Source organism: Prionailurus bengalensis, chromosome B1, assembly GCF_016509475.1.
Source record: "Prionailurus bengalensis isolate Pbe53 chromosome B1, Fcat_Pben_1.1_paternal_pri, whole genome shotgun sequence".
In the NCBI taxonomy this organism is placed as follows: Eukaryota; Metazoa; Chordata; class Mammalia; order Carnivora; family Felidae; genus Prionailurus; species Prionailurus bengalensis.
In genome coordinates this window covers 1,433,716-1,452,711 of record NC_057344.1, presented here as the reverse complement: position 1 = coordinate 1,452,711, position 18,996 = coordinate 1,433,716, and the positions used below count along the sequence as shown (strand labels likewise).

Genomic DNA, 18,996 nt, shown 5'->3' with positions numbered 1-18,996 from the left:
ACCCTCTCCCTGGCGGCCAGGAAGTCCTGATTTCACAACTTCCGGCTGCACACAGGCTGAATGGAGGCGAACCGCGCTTGGAGAGCCTCGCCGTGCAGCAGAATCTTGTGGGGAGAGTCGCTGAGGCAAGACAGGGTCGGCGTGAGGGTGACCTGTGCCCCTGACTGAAAGGGGGCTCCTGGGTCCTCACCACGTGCCTCCCGCCCCCTGCCCGGAGACCGCGGCACCCTGTGCAGGCAGCGCGTCGGGATCTCGGGTGGGAATTGGGGCCTCGGGGTGCCGTGATCCCTCGGTGGTCTGAAACTACGGGCCTGGCTTTGCCTCCCCCACTACAGGCCCAGAGCGCCCCACGGCCGGCGCACAAGCGCCTTCTGGGGGCCGTGACCTGAGCAGCTGTGGGCTCGCCTCAGTCTTTCTTCCTTTTACCGTTTTATTCCCAGTGCCCTTTCCCCCCACTTAAGTGTTTGGCCAAAAGACTGAAAGGCTTTCAAAATACCAGGGTCCACCAAAAATACCATCCTTCCGCAGCATCAAAATGAGCTGTCTGCACACTCTCTAAGCGGCCGGTGGCCCCTAGAAATTGCCCTGGGGGGTGGGGGGCCCAGGGTGGCAGGGGCGGGTGTGAGGCGGGGGCCCCAGCTGCCCCCCGGGGGGGGGGGCGCCTGGCTGCAGACTTGCAGGCTGCGGACAAGCTGGGCCCAGCTCTCGCGTCGGCGGCCCTCAGAGGCCGCGCTCCCCGCCAGGGCCCCAGGGCGGCCGGGCGCCATGTGTTAGCCTACGCTATTCGCAGAGCCCGCTGAGCAGGCGGCAGAGAGAGTCTACCTGGATCCCGATGGAGGAGCGCCGGCTCTTGAGGAAGTCCTCCGCCTTGGACACCAGGACAGCCTTGTCGCTGGTCCGCGTGGAGCCGCTCTGGCCCTCGGCAGCGAGGCGCTGGGCCGCGGCCGTCTCCAGGGCGAGGCTCATGGCCTTGTTGCTGTCCAGACTGTCCGTGGAGTTGTAGAGGCCGCGGCCATCCTGGGGCCACGGGGACGCCCTCTGGGCGCGGCTGTCCTGGTAGGCGTCCTGGGTGGACTCCGTGCTACTCTGCGCCGTCACCGAGATCAGGGGCTTGGACGTGGTGCGCGGGGGCACGGGCGGCGGGGTCTTCTTGTAATTCGCGTACGACACGGCTGCGAGGGAAATCAGAGTCCCATCAGCAGAAGCACCTTCCCCTCCCCCGCCCGGAAACCGGGTCCCCTGTCCGCCCCCCTACGACCCGCCGGGCCTTTCGGAACCCGGGGCCTAAGAAGCAGCGCAAACCGTGGCGGGAACCGCGTGCTCACCGAGTCCGCACAGATACACTCGTAACAGAGGAAAAGGGTGAAGCCCCCCAAAATGCAACAATGGCGACCGGACTGAGGGAGTTCTGACTCAGCAGGACAGACGGCGAGCATCGTGGGCAATGCTCGTGTCTTCGCGCCCCGCTAAGAAGCACGACACGCTAAATTATGTCCAGATGAAGGAGGAATGTACTTCAAAGAAAACCTGTGTACGGAAAAAAGGTTAGAAGCACAGAAAACCTTCGCCAGGTCATCGCCGAGGGAAAGCGTGGCTGGCTGTTGTCTCCTCCGCTTCTGTGTTTGAGGAATGTTTGTGATGAGCAAGTTCTATTCTTCCAACGGGCACGAATGTGATCTGAGAAGCTTGCTCCCTGTAAGGACATGCTTACTGGGAGTAAGGATAGGCGTCGGTGGAGAAGGGACACCGGGATCCCAGATCAACCCCCGGCCCAAGCCTCGCTCGCGTGTGTGCCCCTCGCCAGCCGCCCGTCTCCCCCTGTCCTTCACATCGGGCTTCTCCATCCCCAGCCACAGTCAATCCACCGAAGAATACAGACGCATCTGGACGTGGAGTTAAATTAAATGTCTCTGAACTCATTAGACACCTTTGCCGGGCTCAGCGTGTTACTTATTTTTCAAGTGACGACAAACTAGTCCTTTTTCACATGAATGTGTTTTCCATTACAGCTGATGATTTTCCTTTTTTAATTAAAAAAGAAGTTTAATTTTTGAGAGACAGAGACAGAGTATGAGCAGGGGAGGGGCAGGGAGAGCTGGAGACACAGAATCTGAAGCAGGCTCCAGACTCTAAGCTGTCAGCACGGAGCCTGACGTGGGGCTCGAACTCACGAACCGTGAGACCATGACCTGAGCCGAAGTCGGACGCTCAACCGACTGAGCCACCCAGGCACCCTGATGACTCTTCTTTATGTGGAAAGAAGAGCCCACAGAAGTGCTTCTGAAACAGACTCCTTCACCACGGTGCAGCGCAAAAACGCACGCACGCGGTCCATAGGCAGGTGAGGGCTGCTGTGTGCCCAGCCGCATGTGCATGGGAGCATCTCCTGGGGAGCACTTGGCATCCCCCCCAGCGGGGAGAAGACTGGGCAAGTTTCACCTACGATTTTCAGAAGCTGTCCCGAGTCACCGTCCTGCTGCGGCACTTGGGAGCACAGGATTTCCCCTGTTCTGTTCCTGAGGATTTCAATGCCCTTCCCTGTTCCCTATCCTCTCCCCCAATTACTGCTTAATCGGTGTTAATGGGTTTTCCTAATAAATAAAACCTCAGATGTCATTCCAAATAAAAGTCGGCAAATGACAAAATAAAGTGAGTTTGTCACGTCAGGATGAACTGAGTTTAAAGGCATCAAAACTGCACGTGAAAATTTATGAAACAGACACATTTTTAAACGAATGCATCAAAAGAGACTCTGGAAGGTAGGGAACAGATGGAGGGAGACAGTTTTTGGAAACACAGGCTTTGAACTCTGTCTACACAGAGGAGCATCTAAAATCACCTTTCTTATTTTAAAGACTTCCCCCCTAATGTGGATCAAGCTCTAAAGGAAGATTATTGAACATGGACCATACTCGAGGCGTTATTCTAGGAGATTCAGACACGCACGCAGTATGGTTCCTGAGCTCAAACACAAACTGCTTGACGTGTTGAATATAAGGGTGCGGGCCTCGGGGGTGGAGGCTGTTGGTGCCTCCTCTGTGCCACTGGGCACCGTTCCCTGTCCCGGGACATCCCTCTCATCTCGTGTCCTGGGCTCACCTCTGCCGAACCCCTGCCTTCCCCAGAGGGCTTGGACATCCTCCTCCGGGAGTGTCCCGCCCTTGCTGTCAAAGTGGCTGAGGTGGCTAGGTTGGTGGCAGAGGGCTCGGTCTCCATCGGATCTCAGAGAATCACAGGGGCGCTCGCCCCTGCACCTACCCACTGACGTGTGGTGGGTCTGCTTGGGTCTCTGCCTGTGAGACGCTCACTGCAGCCGCCTGCCCTCTCCCGCCCTCCCTGTTCCTTCTCTCTTCCTCTCTGGCTCCCACAGCTTCCCTGTCACTAAACTTCAGAGGCCACCAAGCCCTTGCTCTGCTGGACTTTACCTCCTTCCCTGCTCACCAGCCGCCTCTCAGCCCCACGCTCCTGAACCCTGTGCGGCTCCCTCTTGGGTCTGTAGGGATCCACAGGAGGGTTTCTATGGGACTCACCGCAGGTCAGCGGGCAGGTATCTGCCGAGGGCACCGTGGGCCACGGTGGGGCTGCTGCCGGGGAAATCCACAGAAGTGGGCCCGCTGGCCCCACAGGCTGCGGTGTTCAACCTCAGAGCTGCTAGGAAGCCCCTTCCCTCCCCCCACCCCCGCCCCCAGCTCTGGCCCCGCTCTGCAGTCTCAGCGGAACCCTCTGTGTGCGGGTACCCCCGCCTTGGCTGGCCCTCCCCCCGCTTCCTGGCCACCCTCTTTAGAGGCTTCTGCAACAGGTGGTCGGCAACAAATGCCTGGGTTCGGACCCCAGTGCAGCCTGCTAGCGGTCGGTGGGACATTCGGCAACAGCAACTTCAACAAAATCTCGCGCATCTGCCAAGTGGGGATAAAGCAGCCCCCGTGCTAGGATTTGTTTCGAGGATAAAATATGTGAGCACACTGATGGCACCTGGACCGGCCTGCGCCCATGTGTGCGGTCCTTTGCTGTGTCCCGTCCCTCCTCTGTCCCACAGTGTCTGCCTCCTCCCGGAGCCAGCCTGTGCCCCGCCCTTCTCTGTCCTGACCTTCCGCGACCTAAACTTTTGTTCTTGATCCTTAAACAGCCTACTTGAAAGGGTCCATCTCCCCTTGGGAGATCACATCCAGCCTTTGTCTTTACCGTGTCCTCCTGTGTTGCTGCACCTCCCCGCCCCCTCACCTGCACCATCTCCACCCCCCTCACCTGCACCTTCCCCACCTACCGCCCCCCTCACCTGTACCTTCCCCACCCCCCTCACTGCTTCAAGGGCCTCCAAGGACAGCATGCAAAGGCACACTTTCAAGTCCCCAAGGTTGTGACTGTGTTGAGCCCCATTTCCCCTCTCCCATTTACTGTTGGATGATTTCATCCTATTTCTCCAACACGGCGACACATTCCCTTCCGGGCTTCAACTGTTGCCCCCGAGTGGCCCCAAAGTCACACGCTCCTGAGCTGCAGCTTCCATTATGGACGGGGACAGCTTCTGGTCTGCGGCCCAGTTCTCTCAGACTCAGCACTCAACTCTCTCTGTGGCTCATCTTGCGCAAGGGCACCCCTTGGGTTTGTCCTCCAGACGGGACAGTGATCCTCCCTGGCCCCAAGCCAGTCTCGTGCAAGCTTCCTCACTGACGTCTGTGAACGGACTCTGGTCTGCTCCCCTGGCTTCGCGCCCGCGCTCCTGAGTCCTGAGCGCCCCATCCTTCCTCCTCGTGGCTGTTGCTGGCCTCAGTGATCACCACCCTCTCCAGCCCATCGGTCCTCTGGACCACACACGTGGATGCTCCACAGACATCGCTGCGGGTGGCCCACGTGGCGCCTGTCTCTCTCAGGCTCTCGCCTCCTTCCTTTTATTTCCATCTTGTGTCTCATACGGGAGGCCTTCCCTGGGCCTCTCCTGACTCTCGGGCCCAGGAAATCTCCGTCTCGGCCATCCTGGCCCCAGGCCTACATCCATGGCAGCATTTCTTTGGGCGAATGGTAGATACCAGACCCTGAACTTGTTCGCTCCGGGGAGACGTGTGGTACCTGTGATGCCTGGGGCCATGCCTGGCACATAACTGGGCCTGGATGAGCTTATGGAAGAATCCCATAGCTTTAGGACATGGCCATGGTCGCTGGGGAGAAGACATGGCTGAGGCCCCGGGAACTGTGGGGTCCCTCCCCCGTCACCAGGGGCTGCGTGGTTTCAGAACAGGTGAACTGCAACAAGTGAAACGAAAGCTGCGGAAGACCCACCTTCTTCACGAAGCTTATTTTTGGCGATGGAAAAACGAGCTACGGACACGTTGGTGCTTCTCAAACATTAACACAGAGGAAAATAACTTCTGCCGTCGACAAACTTAATTTACACGTACCGTACAGGTGCACGGAGGGGAAACACCAGTGGGTTCTGAGAGGAGCAAGGCCCCAGGGCACAGAGAGGCTTGGCCGGAAATCACTTTGAACATCTGGAGGGAGTTAAGCTGTGAGATGCAGAATCCCCAAAGCTGTGTCGGGCCGGAAATCCCCGCTGACCCCGCTGACCCAGGAGGAGGCATGAGGGGGCCCGAGAGTCAGGGGCGTGAGGGAGGGAAGAGCAGGCAGGACTCCTCCCGCCCAAGGAGCACGGGGTATGAGGAGTGCCTGCGCTCACAGGGCAATCAGAGGGCAGCATTTGGGAGAAGGGCTCCAGGAAGCGGTCCTGGGGCAGGTTTTTAGCACAAGGGCAAAGGGCGGAGGTCTGAGTGGGCAGGAAAGGAAGACACTAGTGAATACACTGGCATTCGGGGCGGGACCCCAGGCCCGGGGGGAAACGGAGAGTCAGAGCAGCTGGACAGCACCCTCAGCAGATGTCTCCATGGGGCTGAGTCCATTTTCTACCTGATGCTGTTGGCGGACGCAGGGCTCAGAGGGGACCCGGTCAGATCTGCTAACGGCCAAGGCCCCTGCAGGGAGACCCTGGGGGAGCCCGGCCACCAGGCCTCGGCAGCTGACGCTTGCTCCGGTCTCTGACGGATCACAGCTCGCTCTGGAGGCTGGCGGCACCCGCTCTCCTCGGGAGAGCGTGCCGTCCTATGTCAGCGAGCCGCTCCACTCTGGCAGCCACAGGGCCCTGGACCAGGGGTACGGATGCATCAGCCCAGGGGAGGCTGGAGAGGGGCCAGGCTGTGCCTGTCTGTCCGTCTGAGCGGAACCGAGGTGCAGCGGAAATGCGCAGAGGCGGGCGCCTCGCCCTGTTCTCGGCTCCGTCCATCACCGCGCGTTCAGCCGCAGCCGCCTGGCAGTGCTCCGCACGGACCACAGGTGCATGGTGAGCAAGGGCCGTGCCCTGAGGATTCAGATTTGGGGACTCTCAGGTCCCCATGTTAGACACTTCCGTGTGTTAGCCAGGGCGCTCCACTCTCTGCCAGGGACGTGCTTGATGGTGTCACAACTGGGTGGGCACGGGAGGCCTGCTGGCATGTAGCAGGCAGAGGCCAGAAGAGCCCCCCCCCCCCCCCCCAGCTGGGAATGCCATGGTGCTGGGGCTGCAAGTCATCTCCTGCTTCCCAGCGGGTCTCGTGTGCTCGTCCGTGAGATGAAGGGACGCGCGTGTGGGTGGCTCATCAGGCGAGAGCTCGTCATTTCCTTCTACTTGGTTACCCGTGGTGGCAATCCCGCTTCCTCCCAACCTGGATGAGGATTCAGAGTGCACTCCTTGTCCTTGAGGAATTGAGGCGGCCCAGTTAAACATCGGTTTCTCACGAAGCGTCTCTTACTACTACTTCATAATGTTGACGTTTCAGGGTACTAAGTGCGGCATATACACACGAATAAGAGAACTGAGCGGGTGAGAGCGTGAGGAAGGCTCGCTGACGGACCATTTCGTGTGACAACACGGACACTGGGTCATTGCTTCCACGCTCACCTGCCCGGCATCGTCCACCTTCTGCAAGGAGAGTCTGTCTGTAATGCCCTGTCCCCAGACTGCACTGGGCCGGCAGAAGGTAAGCACGGCCCCCGGGGCTCTGAGTGACACTCAAAGAACACAGGTGGCTGCGCTGTGGCTCCCGGATGCAAATGCTGACTGAAGAATTGTCCTGACCTGGCAGTAGCGGGGGTGACGATGAAGGACAACAGAGAAACACAGGACTGCGGTTAACAGGCAACGTCGGCTGTGACACGGGCACACTTGTCCTCGCCACGCTGGCAGGAGCTGGAAGGTGCTCAAGAAATCCCCAAACTGGCCACGTTCTGCTGCCGTGTCCATCTCGTGGCGCTCAGGGACCGTGACACCCTGGGGCCACGTTCTGCTGCCGTGTCCATCTCGTGGCGCTCAGGGACCGTGACACCCTGGGGCCACATTCTGTTGCCATGTCCATCTCGTGGCGTTCAGGGACCGTGACACCCCGGGGCCACGTTCTGTTGCCGTGTCCATCTCGTGGCGTTCAGGGACCGTGACACCCCGGGGCCACGTTCTGTTGCCGTGTCCATCTCGTGGAGCTCAAGGACCGTGACACCCCGGGGCCACGTTCTGCTGCCGTGTCCATCTCGTGGAGCTCAAGGACCGTGACACCCCGGGGCCACGTTCTGCTGCCGTGTCCATCTCGTGGCACTCAAGGACTGTGACACCCTGGGGTCAGGCACAGCGGAAAGATCCACCCAGGACATGGGAGCACAGCCACTCCTGGAACCCACTTCCAGCCTGGCCGCTAAATGGTCACAGTCATCCTCAGACATGTCCCTAACCCTACCCCCAGATGACGAGTCTCCCAAACGTATTGAGTGCCATTTGGCAAACCAACTGGACCTCCCGTGTGGGTGGCCTGTAAATAAAAACGAAGTTCCGGAGTGTTTTAATGTATGTCCACGACCACAGGAAAACCTCACGTCGCACCTTCCCACCTCATGATGCTACAGGGGGTGATACGAATTCTCGAACAGGTTTCTGTGTAAAGGTGCGCAGGTGAGCAACACGCTCCGTTGAGACGCTGGCTAAGGCTGGGCAGTTCTTCCCAGCCTGCATAAGGACCGTGGGCTGCACGCAAGAGCGACTTTCTCTGGGTGGCCAGAGAGAGTTTACGCCGTCTTCACGCTGTGTCGTGTGCCCGCATGCGGTCTGAACGGCCACTGCGGCGGGTGGTTCGGCGCCATCAGCGCGGTGTGTGTGGAGCAGCGGACCGCGGAGCCAGCTCGCTGGCCGCCGGAGAGGCTCTGGATCAGCTTCGGCGAGTCACATTCTGAGCGCGTCTGGGAGACTCACGTTCCTCCGCTCATCAGCACAGCCGACTACCGGGATGTTCGTTAGGGCTGCTCTCGTCTCCTAGTAAACACTGAAGGAAGTATGTCCAATCTGACGCTTTTCCTGTTGCTTAAAAAAAATCAACTGCTTCCAAGATAATCATGCATTTTCCCTGTCAGACCACCGAGTTAATTGTGTAACAACAGAGTCAGCTTGGGGTGTTCTATGGATGCTGGGCCCAAGGACACCCCGAAAGCTGGGCCAGGGCAGGGGGTGCAGAGACCTCGCAGCTCCTTCTGTGTGGGCACCGAAGTCACATGCATTCCAGGCATCGTTTGAGCGGCCGTACCGTCAGATTCAAGGTTCCAGTGAACACTGAGCTTGAGCCTAAGACTCTGGCACCTCCGTGCTCACCATCAAATTGAAGGGAAGGGCAAAAAGACCACAGTCGGCACCAGAGCCTCTCGGAAGCCTGAGGACAGACTGGCCCCGGGGTGACAGGGAGGGCTTTCCGGAGGAGATGGGCTTGGGTGGGGTCTTGGTGGAAGGACAGAGCGGGCCACGTGGGAAAGGCACAGCAGGTGCGCCCCGAGGGTGCGCGTTCCCTTGCGTGGACTCTCAGTGCTCGATACTGGAAGCCGTGTGGAGTGGAATCAGAATCAGTGGGTCAGGAATTACCGATAACACTGCTCTCATTTAAAAGGTACTCTACGGGGGTGGGGTGGGGAAAATGGGTGATGGGCACTGAGGAGGGCACTTGTTGGGACGAGCACTGGGTGTTGTATGTAAGCGACGAGTCCCGGGAATCTACACTGTCTACGCTGTATGTTAGCCAACTTGACAATAAATTATACTAAAAAAAAAATAAATAAATAAAAGGTACTCTACGGTTTACTATGGCTCTCCCCAGTGGTCTGGAGGCTCTCACTCAGGGGACAAATTGACTAATTACATTAGTTTTCTAGGGATACTATCTTGTTCCTTTTTAAGTGTCAGAGTTTTCTTCGAATTATTTATTTCCAGGGGAAAATATCAAATGGCCATTCTACTTTTCTTTCTTCCCCCAAATGGAAAAAAAAATGTGCTTTAACGTTCACACACTTGCCTTGATGCACTTTAGTATTTTAGTATCTTGACGTAGTAATGCGGTCCTGGCTGGTGATGCTCATAGCTGGGTACCCTAAACTCACGGTGGCCGAGCAGTTACAGAATCTTGGGACTCATAGACGAGGACACACCGGCATCTCTCCCACCAAGATTTCTGCAAAGGGAAATTCTGTTTCTAGCTTCCGTTCCGGTCTACTAGAGCTGAACTAACTCTTCCTTGCTTCCGACATACAGTTGGGTAACCGTGTGATCTTGGACAAGTTAAATTCTCTCGGCCTCAGCCTAGAGTCTCGGCCTCAGACTACTCAGGATGTCTCCTTTTGTGCTGTTGTGGGGATGGAAACACACAGAAGGCACGTGCAGACGAAAGCGGCCAGCAAGGGCAGCCGTTGTTGCGTCCGTACTCAGCGGACAGAAACAAGTGCTAACAGCCACCGTGAACTGGGTGCCATCCCTGCTTTCTCTGCAGATTGTTACCAAGTGTCCATACGGATATTCAGGAGATCTGACCGGGGGTGTGCGCCCGCGACCAGCCACAGCTGGGGGCTGCAGCAACACCACGCTGAGCACTTCACTTCTCATGCAGGCTTCCGGAAACCTCGCCAGGTAGGCGGCATTTGTATTCCCATCTCCCAGATGAGAACACAGAGGTAGGTTCCAATGGGTTGAATGACTTCCCCGAGGTGAGCCAGGAAGCCGGTGGCAGAACTGGGAGAGAAGCCCCCCTCAGTTACTGGCGGTAATGAGCCTTTTTTCTTTCTCGGACCACATACAGAGCTGTCTGATTTCTCACGGCTTGATCTGATTTTATTCCTCCACAGTGCACGGAAGCCCACTGGCACCCTTGCCCGTCGCAAAGGGGACTGGGAGAATCATTTATTGTTTCAGCGAGAATTTCCTCTTAATTTAGTCAGTTCTAAATTTTCGAGAAAAAAAAATCAAAATACGTTTGGCATTGGAAGACATTGTAGATTGTCTTCCCACTCTGTGATGCAGATTGTTTGGAGGGACTGTTAACTAATGGGATTAAGACCCAGACAGAGGAAATTAATTGTAATTATCTCTCAATTCTTCAAGTGATGGGAACCAGTGAAAACTATTTTTGGGAAGAAGGCCTCTTGTATTTCCTTCATCGCCTAATGAGAGATTTCCGTGGTTCACGGGAAGTTCGGAGGGGACGCCGAGAACGTTAGAGCATCCACATCACAGTAGCGTTGGGAGCACAGCCACGCAAAGTTCTTTCTGCCCTCCGGCCAGTCACCCTTCTGGCAGAGCACGAAGGTGTGGCCTCCTATTCAGAACTGAGCACGGGGGAGTTTCGCTCCCTGGTCTAGCTGAGTGACAGTGGTGTTTAATGACTGTCACGTCTCAGCACCGACCGGCCATCTGGATAGAGGGAGACGATGCTGTCACTCTGCTGGCATATGATTTGCGGTCACAGGGCTGGGACAGCAGGTGCCACTGCCGGCCCAGAGACCCAAGCCCAGCCAGCTCAGACCACACCGTTCTTTGCTGCTTGAATGTGAATAGGAAAAAAAAAAATCCTTGAACGCATATGAAAAGATTTCTGTTTGTACAAAGTTTTTGTGGAAATAGCTCACATTTGATAAACTTTTACTAAGCCTACACAGTATTATTATTTTTGATGTGGATCACTGCGTTTAATCTTCCTGAAGTCCTAGGAAGTGGGAACGGGTTGGCAGCTCTCAGCCCCACAGATAGTCAGTGGATCCCCGCGGCCTCGCTGCTGGAGTTTGTGAGCAGCCATAGCGAGGGGGGCGTCTGCCATCCTCTGGGACCTGCTCCGTGAAAGCGCCCATGGTGACTGCCCGCCAGAACATCACTTCCGTCAGGACATCTAGGATGGTTACCGGAGGGCCCGGGGAAGGTTCTGGGGGAATAATTCAGGATCTGAGGAACCCACACCCCCATGCAAAAGAGACACGTGCGCTGCTGGGACATTGTTAAGCCCCTGAGAATACTTATACTTGTCCACGTGATTCCTTTCTAAGGGCCCCATGAGAAACCCAACACAGACTTAATAGAAATAAATGGTACTTAATGTTTTGAGAATAACAAATACCGTATAAATTAATATCATATGAGGAAACAGATTTAGAAATACACATAAAAACTTGCAGGCACCCAGATATCAGACTTATTATCACGTTAGTACGGAAGTCAATGAGATTTGCATTTTAAGGCATAAGATAGGCCTTTCGTGTGCATTTTCAAAGTCCCTACAGCCGCTCCCAGTGGTTCTATACCCATATGCGTGTTCCCCCAGAGGGTCCTGAATGGGAAGTTTAGTATTCAGAACAATAAGTTGCTTTTATATTCATGGTTAATTGAATGCTTTTTAATTTTAAAAGTTAAAAATTACCTATGAGTCGTGAGCTTTTGGTAAATAAAACTGCAGTACATACAATATGTTAGGTAAAGTAATATTGAGACAGAATTTTTTAAAAACGGAAGTAAATCAGTGTTTTCATTGCTACATCGATCTGCTCTAGTGACAAAGATTTGTTGGTACCTACGATCTTGTGGGCTAGAACCGTGTGTCCTAAATGGTGTGTCGCAGTGAGAATTAGAAGCTTGGAAATATCGTCGAAGATTTAAAATGATCATCGGATCATGTTACTTTACCGTCAAGAATTACAATAAATAATTAAAGAAACAATCTTAGCCACTCAAGAAAAACATTCAGTTATTCAGCTGGATAGTCTGGGGATAATAATTGACTCTGTTCCGTGTGTGGGAATACACAATTAGAATATACTCACCGGAGCTAATAATTATTAATTATGGGCATTGTTACCTATCATTTTCTATATGTATGTCAGGCAAACCTTAAATACAACTGAAAACTGAAAATTTAATTTAGCAATACAATTCTGCTGAATTCTCTGCCAACAGAGAAAGGTTTCCAAACAACCGCAGAAGATTTATTTAAATATAAGTGACCAAGTAAGAATTTTGAAATAAAAATGAAATGATTACTTAACTTAGTATCTTAAGGTATCTGAAGACCTGACTACTCTATTCTTTTAAAAAATTGAGTTCAGGCATGATGTCCTTTTGTGTTTAAAAGCCTGTCATGGATTTCTTTCACCACGTGCATAACACTCTGAAAATCTGTGGTTGTTGTTCAAGTGGCTTCCTAAGTATAGGGAGAGAGGTCACTATATATGTTTTCTAATCCAATCACCCGGTTAGTTGGGTTTTGCTCATGTCCCAGAGATCAGGTGAGTTGGTGAGAGTCACCCCCAGACGCAGGGGGCCGGGGAAGGAGGCTGCCCTGAAGTGCCTCCCCTCCAGAGTACACCGTGCCAACACAGGCCTCTGTGCCACGCGGAAGAGGCTAACCACCTGATTTAATATGGAAGGAGCCATGCACATAATTTCAGTAAAATTCCATTAAATGCAAGTAGTGAGGCCTGATGGAGATTGCCTCAGGTGGACTTGTTCTTCCTGCTTAGAGGTGAATAAACGAGGCGTGTAAAAATGTACTTTCCCAGATACATTTGGGGTTGAGTTAACCTCATTTGGAAACCCTTTCAAAAGGGACTTCCCAGAGCCCTGGGTGTAAACGGCGGTTAGCAGGGAGGAGAGGGTAGCGGCTGTGGTGCTGACCCTGGCAGGTGGGGGGGGGGGCGTGCCCACCACACCTGTGTCCGCAGACTCCTGGCTTCCCTCTCTGGCGGCCACATGAGAAAGGCTGTGTGCCAGCCTGCTGCGTCCAACAGCACAGCCACTAGCCACTTTTAAGTGACCTAACTTCTTAGGGCACCTGAGTGCCTCAGTCGGTTAAGCATCTGACTTCGGCTCAGGTCATGATCTCAAGGTGCCTGAGTTCAAGCCCCTTGTTGGGCTCTGTGCTGTCCGCTCGGTTACCGGACCCTGTCCCAGACAGCACAGCTTTGGGACATGTACACTGGGCTAGAAGATTTTTGCCCCGCAAAGTCACGTGAGTACGCGTGCAGCCATCTGTTCAACAGGTGACTTGAAGCAAACGAAATCAGTCATCAAGATGTGCCCTCAGGTCTTCAAAGTGTTGGCTTAGCAAATCTCTGGAAGGAGAATCTGGGGAAAACACCTTCCCGTTGAGGTCCGCTCACGAAGGAGATGCCCTACACTGTGGTGTGGCTGCTGAGTCATCTCAAATGTGGATACATCATGACTCCAAACACATGCCTACTGACCCACCCACACCTGGCGTCCCCCACACCGTTTCTGAATGCAAGCCAGGCAGGCCATTTGCAAGCCAAAAAGGAAATTTAGAAATTAGCTTTCTATTGTGTAAAGCACAAATACGTAATCAAGATGAAGTATATCCCACACAGCAAGCAGCACCGGTCTGTCCGAACGTAATAGCCACACTTAAACTCACCGCCCTCCGTTAATTAGAGCTTCAAAGATAACAGCATAAAAAGAATCACAGCAATCAAGTCCATGAATGTCTAAATGAGAGTCTGGATGTTGGAGAAATTAAACTTTGAAGGCAAAAGATTCAACATAAAAGATGAAAGCTATTTTGACACTTTAATTAACGTCAGTCTCCAAACATAAGTGTAAATCCAACAGGACGCAGAAGCCATATCCACACCCACAGACAGCGGTTTCCCTGAAGTTACCAAAATGATGTGGGCCACCCAAGTTCTGGGGCAACGTTGATGGGCTGGCAGTGAAGACATCTACTTCAAAAGTGTTAATTGGCAAGAAATTATAGTCTAACCAGCACTTAACGTCTCGTAGACAGGAACATAGTGATGACAGCCGTGTCACTGTCCAAGGCACTTCCTGTGTTCGTTTTAAATATTTAAAATTCACATTACATAATGAGAACTTGGATTTTCCGCAGAAAATGTGTGTGTATTCATTTCCACTTGGGACATTTAATTGTGAAAGCCGTCTACATTAAAGTCGCACCGGCATGACATTTTTACTGTCAAAATTTGGAGAGCGGGGAGAGATTCTCAGATGGTGTTTTGTTTGACGGTGAAATTGTGGGTTTTCTCACCTGCACGTGGAAACAATGGTGTGTGGCTGACGGCCTATCTCAGTTAATATACCCAGAGGCGCTGCTGTCTCTGTTCAAGGAAAAGAAAACGACCTTCCATGAAAAAGTTACTAAGCCGATAAGGCAAATGCCATCTGCAAGCGTAAAAATAATACCTGACTTGTGACTTGCTCACACTTGTGGGTGCTCAGTGAACACGTGCTAAATAAACACTGCCCGCTTCCCCCCAGAACGGTTCGGTAAGAAAGTCGGAAGGCCCCCACTGCATAGGTAGGGGTGACATACTCACAACCTCAAGGTGACTGTAAGGAAATACGGTCATCCATCCTGAAACACGGGCCAGGCATCGACAAGTGCCTTCTGTGCGCGTCTCGTTGACAGTGAACGGTCAGATGGCCGATGTCGGCCGTGCCAATAAACCAGAGCTCCTTGGCCAGGGAGCTTCTTCGTGAGCTTCCCAGCTGCTGAAATCCATCAGCAGCATTGGTGTGAGCTAGCCGAGCACGCACGGCGCGTGCGGCCAGAGAGCTGGCGGGGCACAGGGCACTGAGGGGGATGGTGAGCTCTGTCACCTGAGCCGGACCTCTGTCCGGCGGCTCTGTTCTGGCACTGCCGTCAGGAGCCCAGGTGCTTCAGGGCGTCCCAGTCGCCCGACAGACTCATAGACCCGGTGCAAGGAACACGGACGGTGCAAACACGAGGTTGTGTGCAAGCCGGTCAATGAAATGCCTGCTCCAAATCGGCCCTGGTAACGGTGCCCTGGAGAGCACAACGGAGGTGCCTGGCACAGCCATCTGGCGTCTGCAGGACAGCGTGTCCTCCACGGCCCCTCGGCGAAGGCACATGGAGAGAAAGGCCGGCATGGAAACTGCCGGAGGAGTCGTCAGGGAGCACGACCTCCAGACGAGGGCACGGAAGGGAAGGTGTGCAGGGGCCCGAGTGGCGAGGTGCTGAGCTTTCCGGAAACTGCTCCCAACACTTCCTCCGTTTGCCGGCTGACTCCCGTCCCTGTGTCCCCCTCGTGTGTTATCCTTCACTAAGGAGAATAACCTGACCTTGCCTTCTGGAACTGGAGAAGCAGTGATGCGATTCTGGGGTGAACCCCAGAGACGTCCTCCAGGGGAACCCAGGCAGGGGGCTTCCGTCACGACTGTCCCTGACGTGGACGCGTCACCTGCAACACGCCAGCTGTCAGGACACTACAGAACAGACTGTGTCCCCCCGTCCCTGCTCTCCTGGTGGCTGTGCTCTCCCAGGGGCGGGGGTGATACGCCGAACCAAACCAACATTACAAATATACATTAGATTCTAAGGTCACAGACATGACGTCTCCAGACGGGCTCAAGTGCAACTTCATTAACATGTTGGAAAACACCACACTGTGTATAAAACCTGGCCTAGTTTTCTGCCTAAACTTAGCGTGCAGTTTAATAGTCCATTAGCAATTATTAAAAAAAAAAAATGAGAAGCACAAACGTCTCTAAATTCCACACCTGCCTGTTAATGAATGCAAGGCTAGAAACAAGACCACCTTAATTCTCGAAGGAGGAGGGGAGATGAGCGGGCTAATGGGGCCAGACAAAACACAGCCCCCTGGCCCCGGAGGAGGCCTTTTTGGGGAGACCAGGCTCCCCAAGCGGCCTGTCAACACTGTCTTGCACCAGGTGAGGGGCTGACTGAGCGTGAAACCCAAGCTCTCCCGCAGCCTGACAGCCCCCCAGAGAAGCAGACACGCCCCATACTCTTCCCCTGGGGGCCATGCAACTGTTCGCAGTGAAGAGGGACAGCAGGGCCGGGGCCCCGGGCTGGAGAGGGACAGCTGTGCAGACCACGTTCACGAGGAACTGTGTCCCGCCTGCCACGTGCTGTGGTTCCTGCTGCTTCCACCTTCTGGGCAAGCGTCCCAGCTGGGGCTTCCTGGTCTACACTGTCCCCAGGGCTCTGCCTCTCTGGGGAGGCACTGGAGTCCTGACTGCTGGCCTGGGGGAGCTGGGTTCCCTGACCCAGGGCTTGAGCCGGGCTGAAACTGCCATTCACACGACACCGAGGGTTCTGGCTCCACTGATGTGGCCACACTCCTCTCTTTTGGACCAGGGGATGCCCATGAAGACGTGCCACACGAGGCTAACGGGCTCCAAGAGTCTCAGCCGCACGCTGGTGCCCTAGGCTCCCGGCCCTTCTGAGAGGGCAGAGGATGGGGATTCGAGTGTCTGCAGAGTCTGATGACCTTCGTAACCCAGAACGTGGACCTCGGGCTGTACACTGGAGATCGTGAATGCCTTTCCACGTTAGCACCGTTCCCCCAAACACCGGCCACGTGATCCCGAAGTCATGCGGAGTGCGGATTTTCCTGCTGGGCATGCGCGTCTGAAGCAGCAGTATCAGTCCCAACATCTGTACGTCCGCCTGCACCTCTGCAGACGGAGACTCCCTGAGGGTCTCTCGAAAGCACACAGTGTCTGCCCCTTGCGCAGCCCCAAACGCCAAAGGACCTCATCTTTTTTTAGTGCCATTTGCCAGAAGGTAGGTCTTTTAGGAGTGCCCTTCCAGAGACAACCAAATCTGAGGGTGCAAGAAGGAACAGGAGGGAGCAGGTTCCTGTGTCCTCGCAGTTAGGGTCTAAGATCCAAGCTCGTGCTGCAAATCTTCAGAGAAGCATTCGACTCTTCCATGAATCGTAGAACCTTTTGAGATCACTTAATATTTATCACGAGCAAGGACCGAATGCTGTGCAGCCAGCGTTGGTGGCGAAGTTCTGAACATGATCATTATCCTTCCGTCTGCCCACGAGTCTGGAGTGTCTCGCTCTGCTTCACCTTCTGTCTCCTTGCACCGCACGGAGCGCCTCTCCGGTATGTCGCACAAGTTAGACATGAGGTAAATCCTCGTGGGTTTGATTCAGCTGCTGGTGTGACTGATCGGACGGAAGCCAGCGAATGGCCTCCTGGAACCGGTACGCTGGCCAAGAAAGCACCAGGTCTCCAGTATAGACGGAGACAGTTTCCAGACGACCTGAACACCGGAAATGGAACCCTCTGGGTCTTCTCCGCGTGTGGTTGCTGCTGGGGCCGTCAGCGGCCCTCTCGGTGCCCACGCCAGCCCGGGCCTTCCCCTTGATCCGCTGATGAGTCTTTTCCTTCTAGGTATCTTCCTTACACTCCTGAGAGCACCTGATCCGATCGATCACTTCAAACCTCCTATCTCTTTCCTCCGCAGCATCCAAAACACCACAGTGGAGCAACAGAGGCATAAATATTCCCCGGGATCAATCCTGGGCCTTTCCAGCCCCTCTGTTCATCACTGATGTTTAAGAAGCGCAGCCTGGTCCTAGATCCTCATGGCTGTGTCAGGAGGAAATACGGCAATGTGATGAAACATTGTAAAGGGGAATGCTTTACGCACGGGGGCGTGTTTCCTGTCTTCCGTTCGACGACTTCCTCACCACGTGTATCCACAGAGGCACAAATCTCATGATCCAAGTCCTTAGGCCTAAACCCAGTTCACCGTGTGTGTGTGTCTGTGTGTGTGCACCACTCTACATTTTCAGCGTCTGAAAACAGTTCACAGAGTAAGCTCAAAAATAATCCACCTCATTCAACCTTTTCCTCCAAACTGGGGACCATTAAAAAGAGCAAACATACCCTCTGTGGCCTGATCCCACTGCTAGAAATAGGTGATAGGCAGCTAACACTTGCAGAGTTTTCAATGGCTCTGCAATCTTCCTGAAGGCAAAAAGAAGTTAGTGATGGAATTCTTTCTTCACTTAGAAAAAATTTTTGACATATGTGTGTTTCCCTTTTGGCCGTCTGGAACTTTAGAGAACGGTGGTTCCCTCAAATTCGGTTCACATGCCTGAGTAATTCTTACTGTGCAGGGTCACAGGCAGTGTTCTGTAGTTAGGGGGTCATGGAGGGCCCGTTCTCAGAGGCGTCAGATGTCGTCTGAGGAAGGAGTCACCAGCACAGCTGCCCATCCTGGAGAGGCCTCTGCTTAGGCCTGCTCTGCACAGTAATCTTTAGGGTATAACTTGCTTGTCTCTCTCCTACAGTCCTTCCCACCACAAACCAGCTCGGGGTTCCACTTCTTGGGGGTTTTGCTGGGGGAAGCCAGCTCCAGGGTAACCTTGGCCTGATTTCTGTGACAGCCTCGATTCAACAGGGAGAGTGCCTGGGGGTCTGGGTGGCGAGGCACGAGAGCAGAGGCTCGGAGGAGGGCAGTGGAAGCCGGGGAGAGGCCCCCGTGCGCCTCTGGGCAGCCGCAGTCCTGACGAGGCCCCGTGAAATCCACGAGACTCGAGGGGCTCCCTCTGCAGGGACACGGGGATCTTGGTCAGCTGGCACCAGGCTCCCGAGGGCCTTGCTGCCTTGTGGGAGCCGTGCCATTGTTTCGGCCCCGGGCTCACCCCAAAATGATGGAGGCTGTGTTTCTTGGTGTGTCAGGCACGAGCGTGAGGCGCTCAGAACTGGGGTTGGATTTATTTAAGAAAATAAATGACCGTGTTACTCCTCGCACGTCTGTGTCGTAGATGGTCGAATCCTATGTCACACAGACCATCTAGAGGATGTGTGGGTGCCTGTCAACTGGGGCTGCCCACAGAAGCAGATCTAAAAGAAAAAGACCCATCTGG

At 54.5% G+C, this 18,996-nt stretch overlaps 1 protein-coding gene across 4 annotated transcripts in view; it reads right to left on the bottom strand.

Annotated features, from left to right (window-relative positions):
- Window positions 1-18,996, bottom strand: part of DLGAP2 (DLG associated protein 2) — a 791,263-nt gene that overhangs the window by 33,715 nt on the left and 738,552 nt on the right. For all 4 annotated transcript variants that reach the window (XM_043557189.1, XM_043557191.1, XM_043557186.1 and 1 more), the window contains one exon: window positions 823-1,172. In XM_043557189.1, coding sequence (XP_043413124.1) covers window positions 823-1,172 — 350 coding nt within the window. The remainder of the gene's footprint in view (window positions 1-822; window positions 1,173-18,996) is intronic.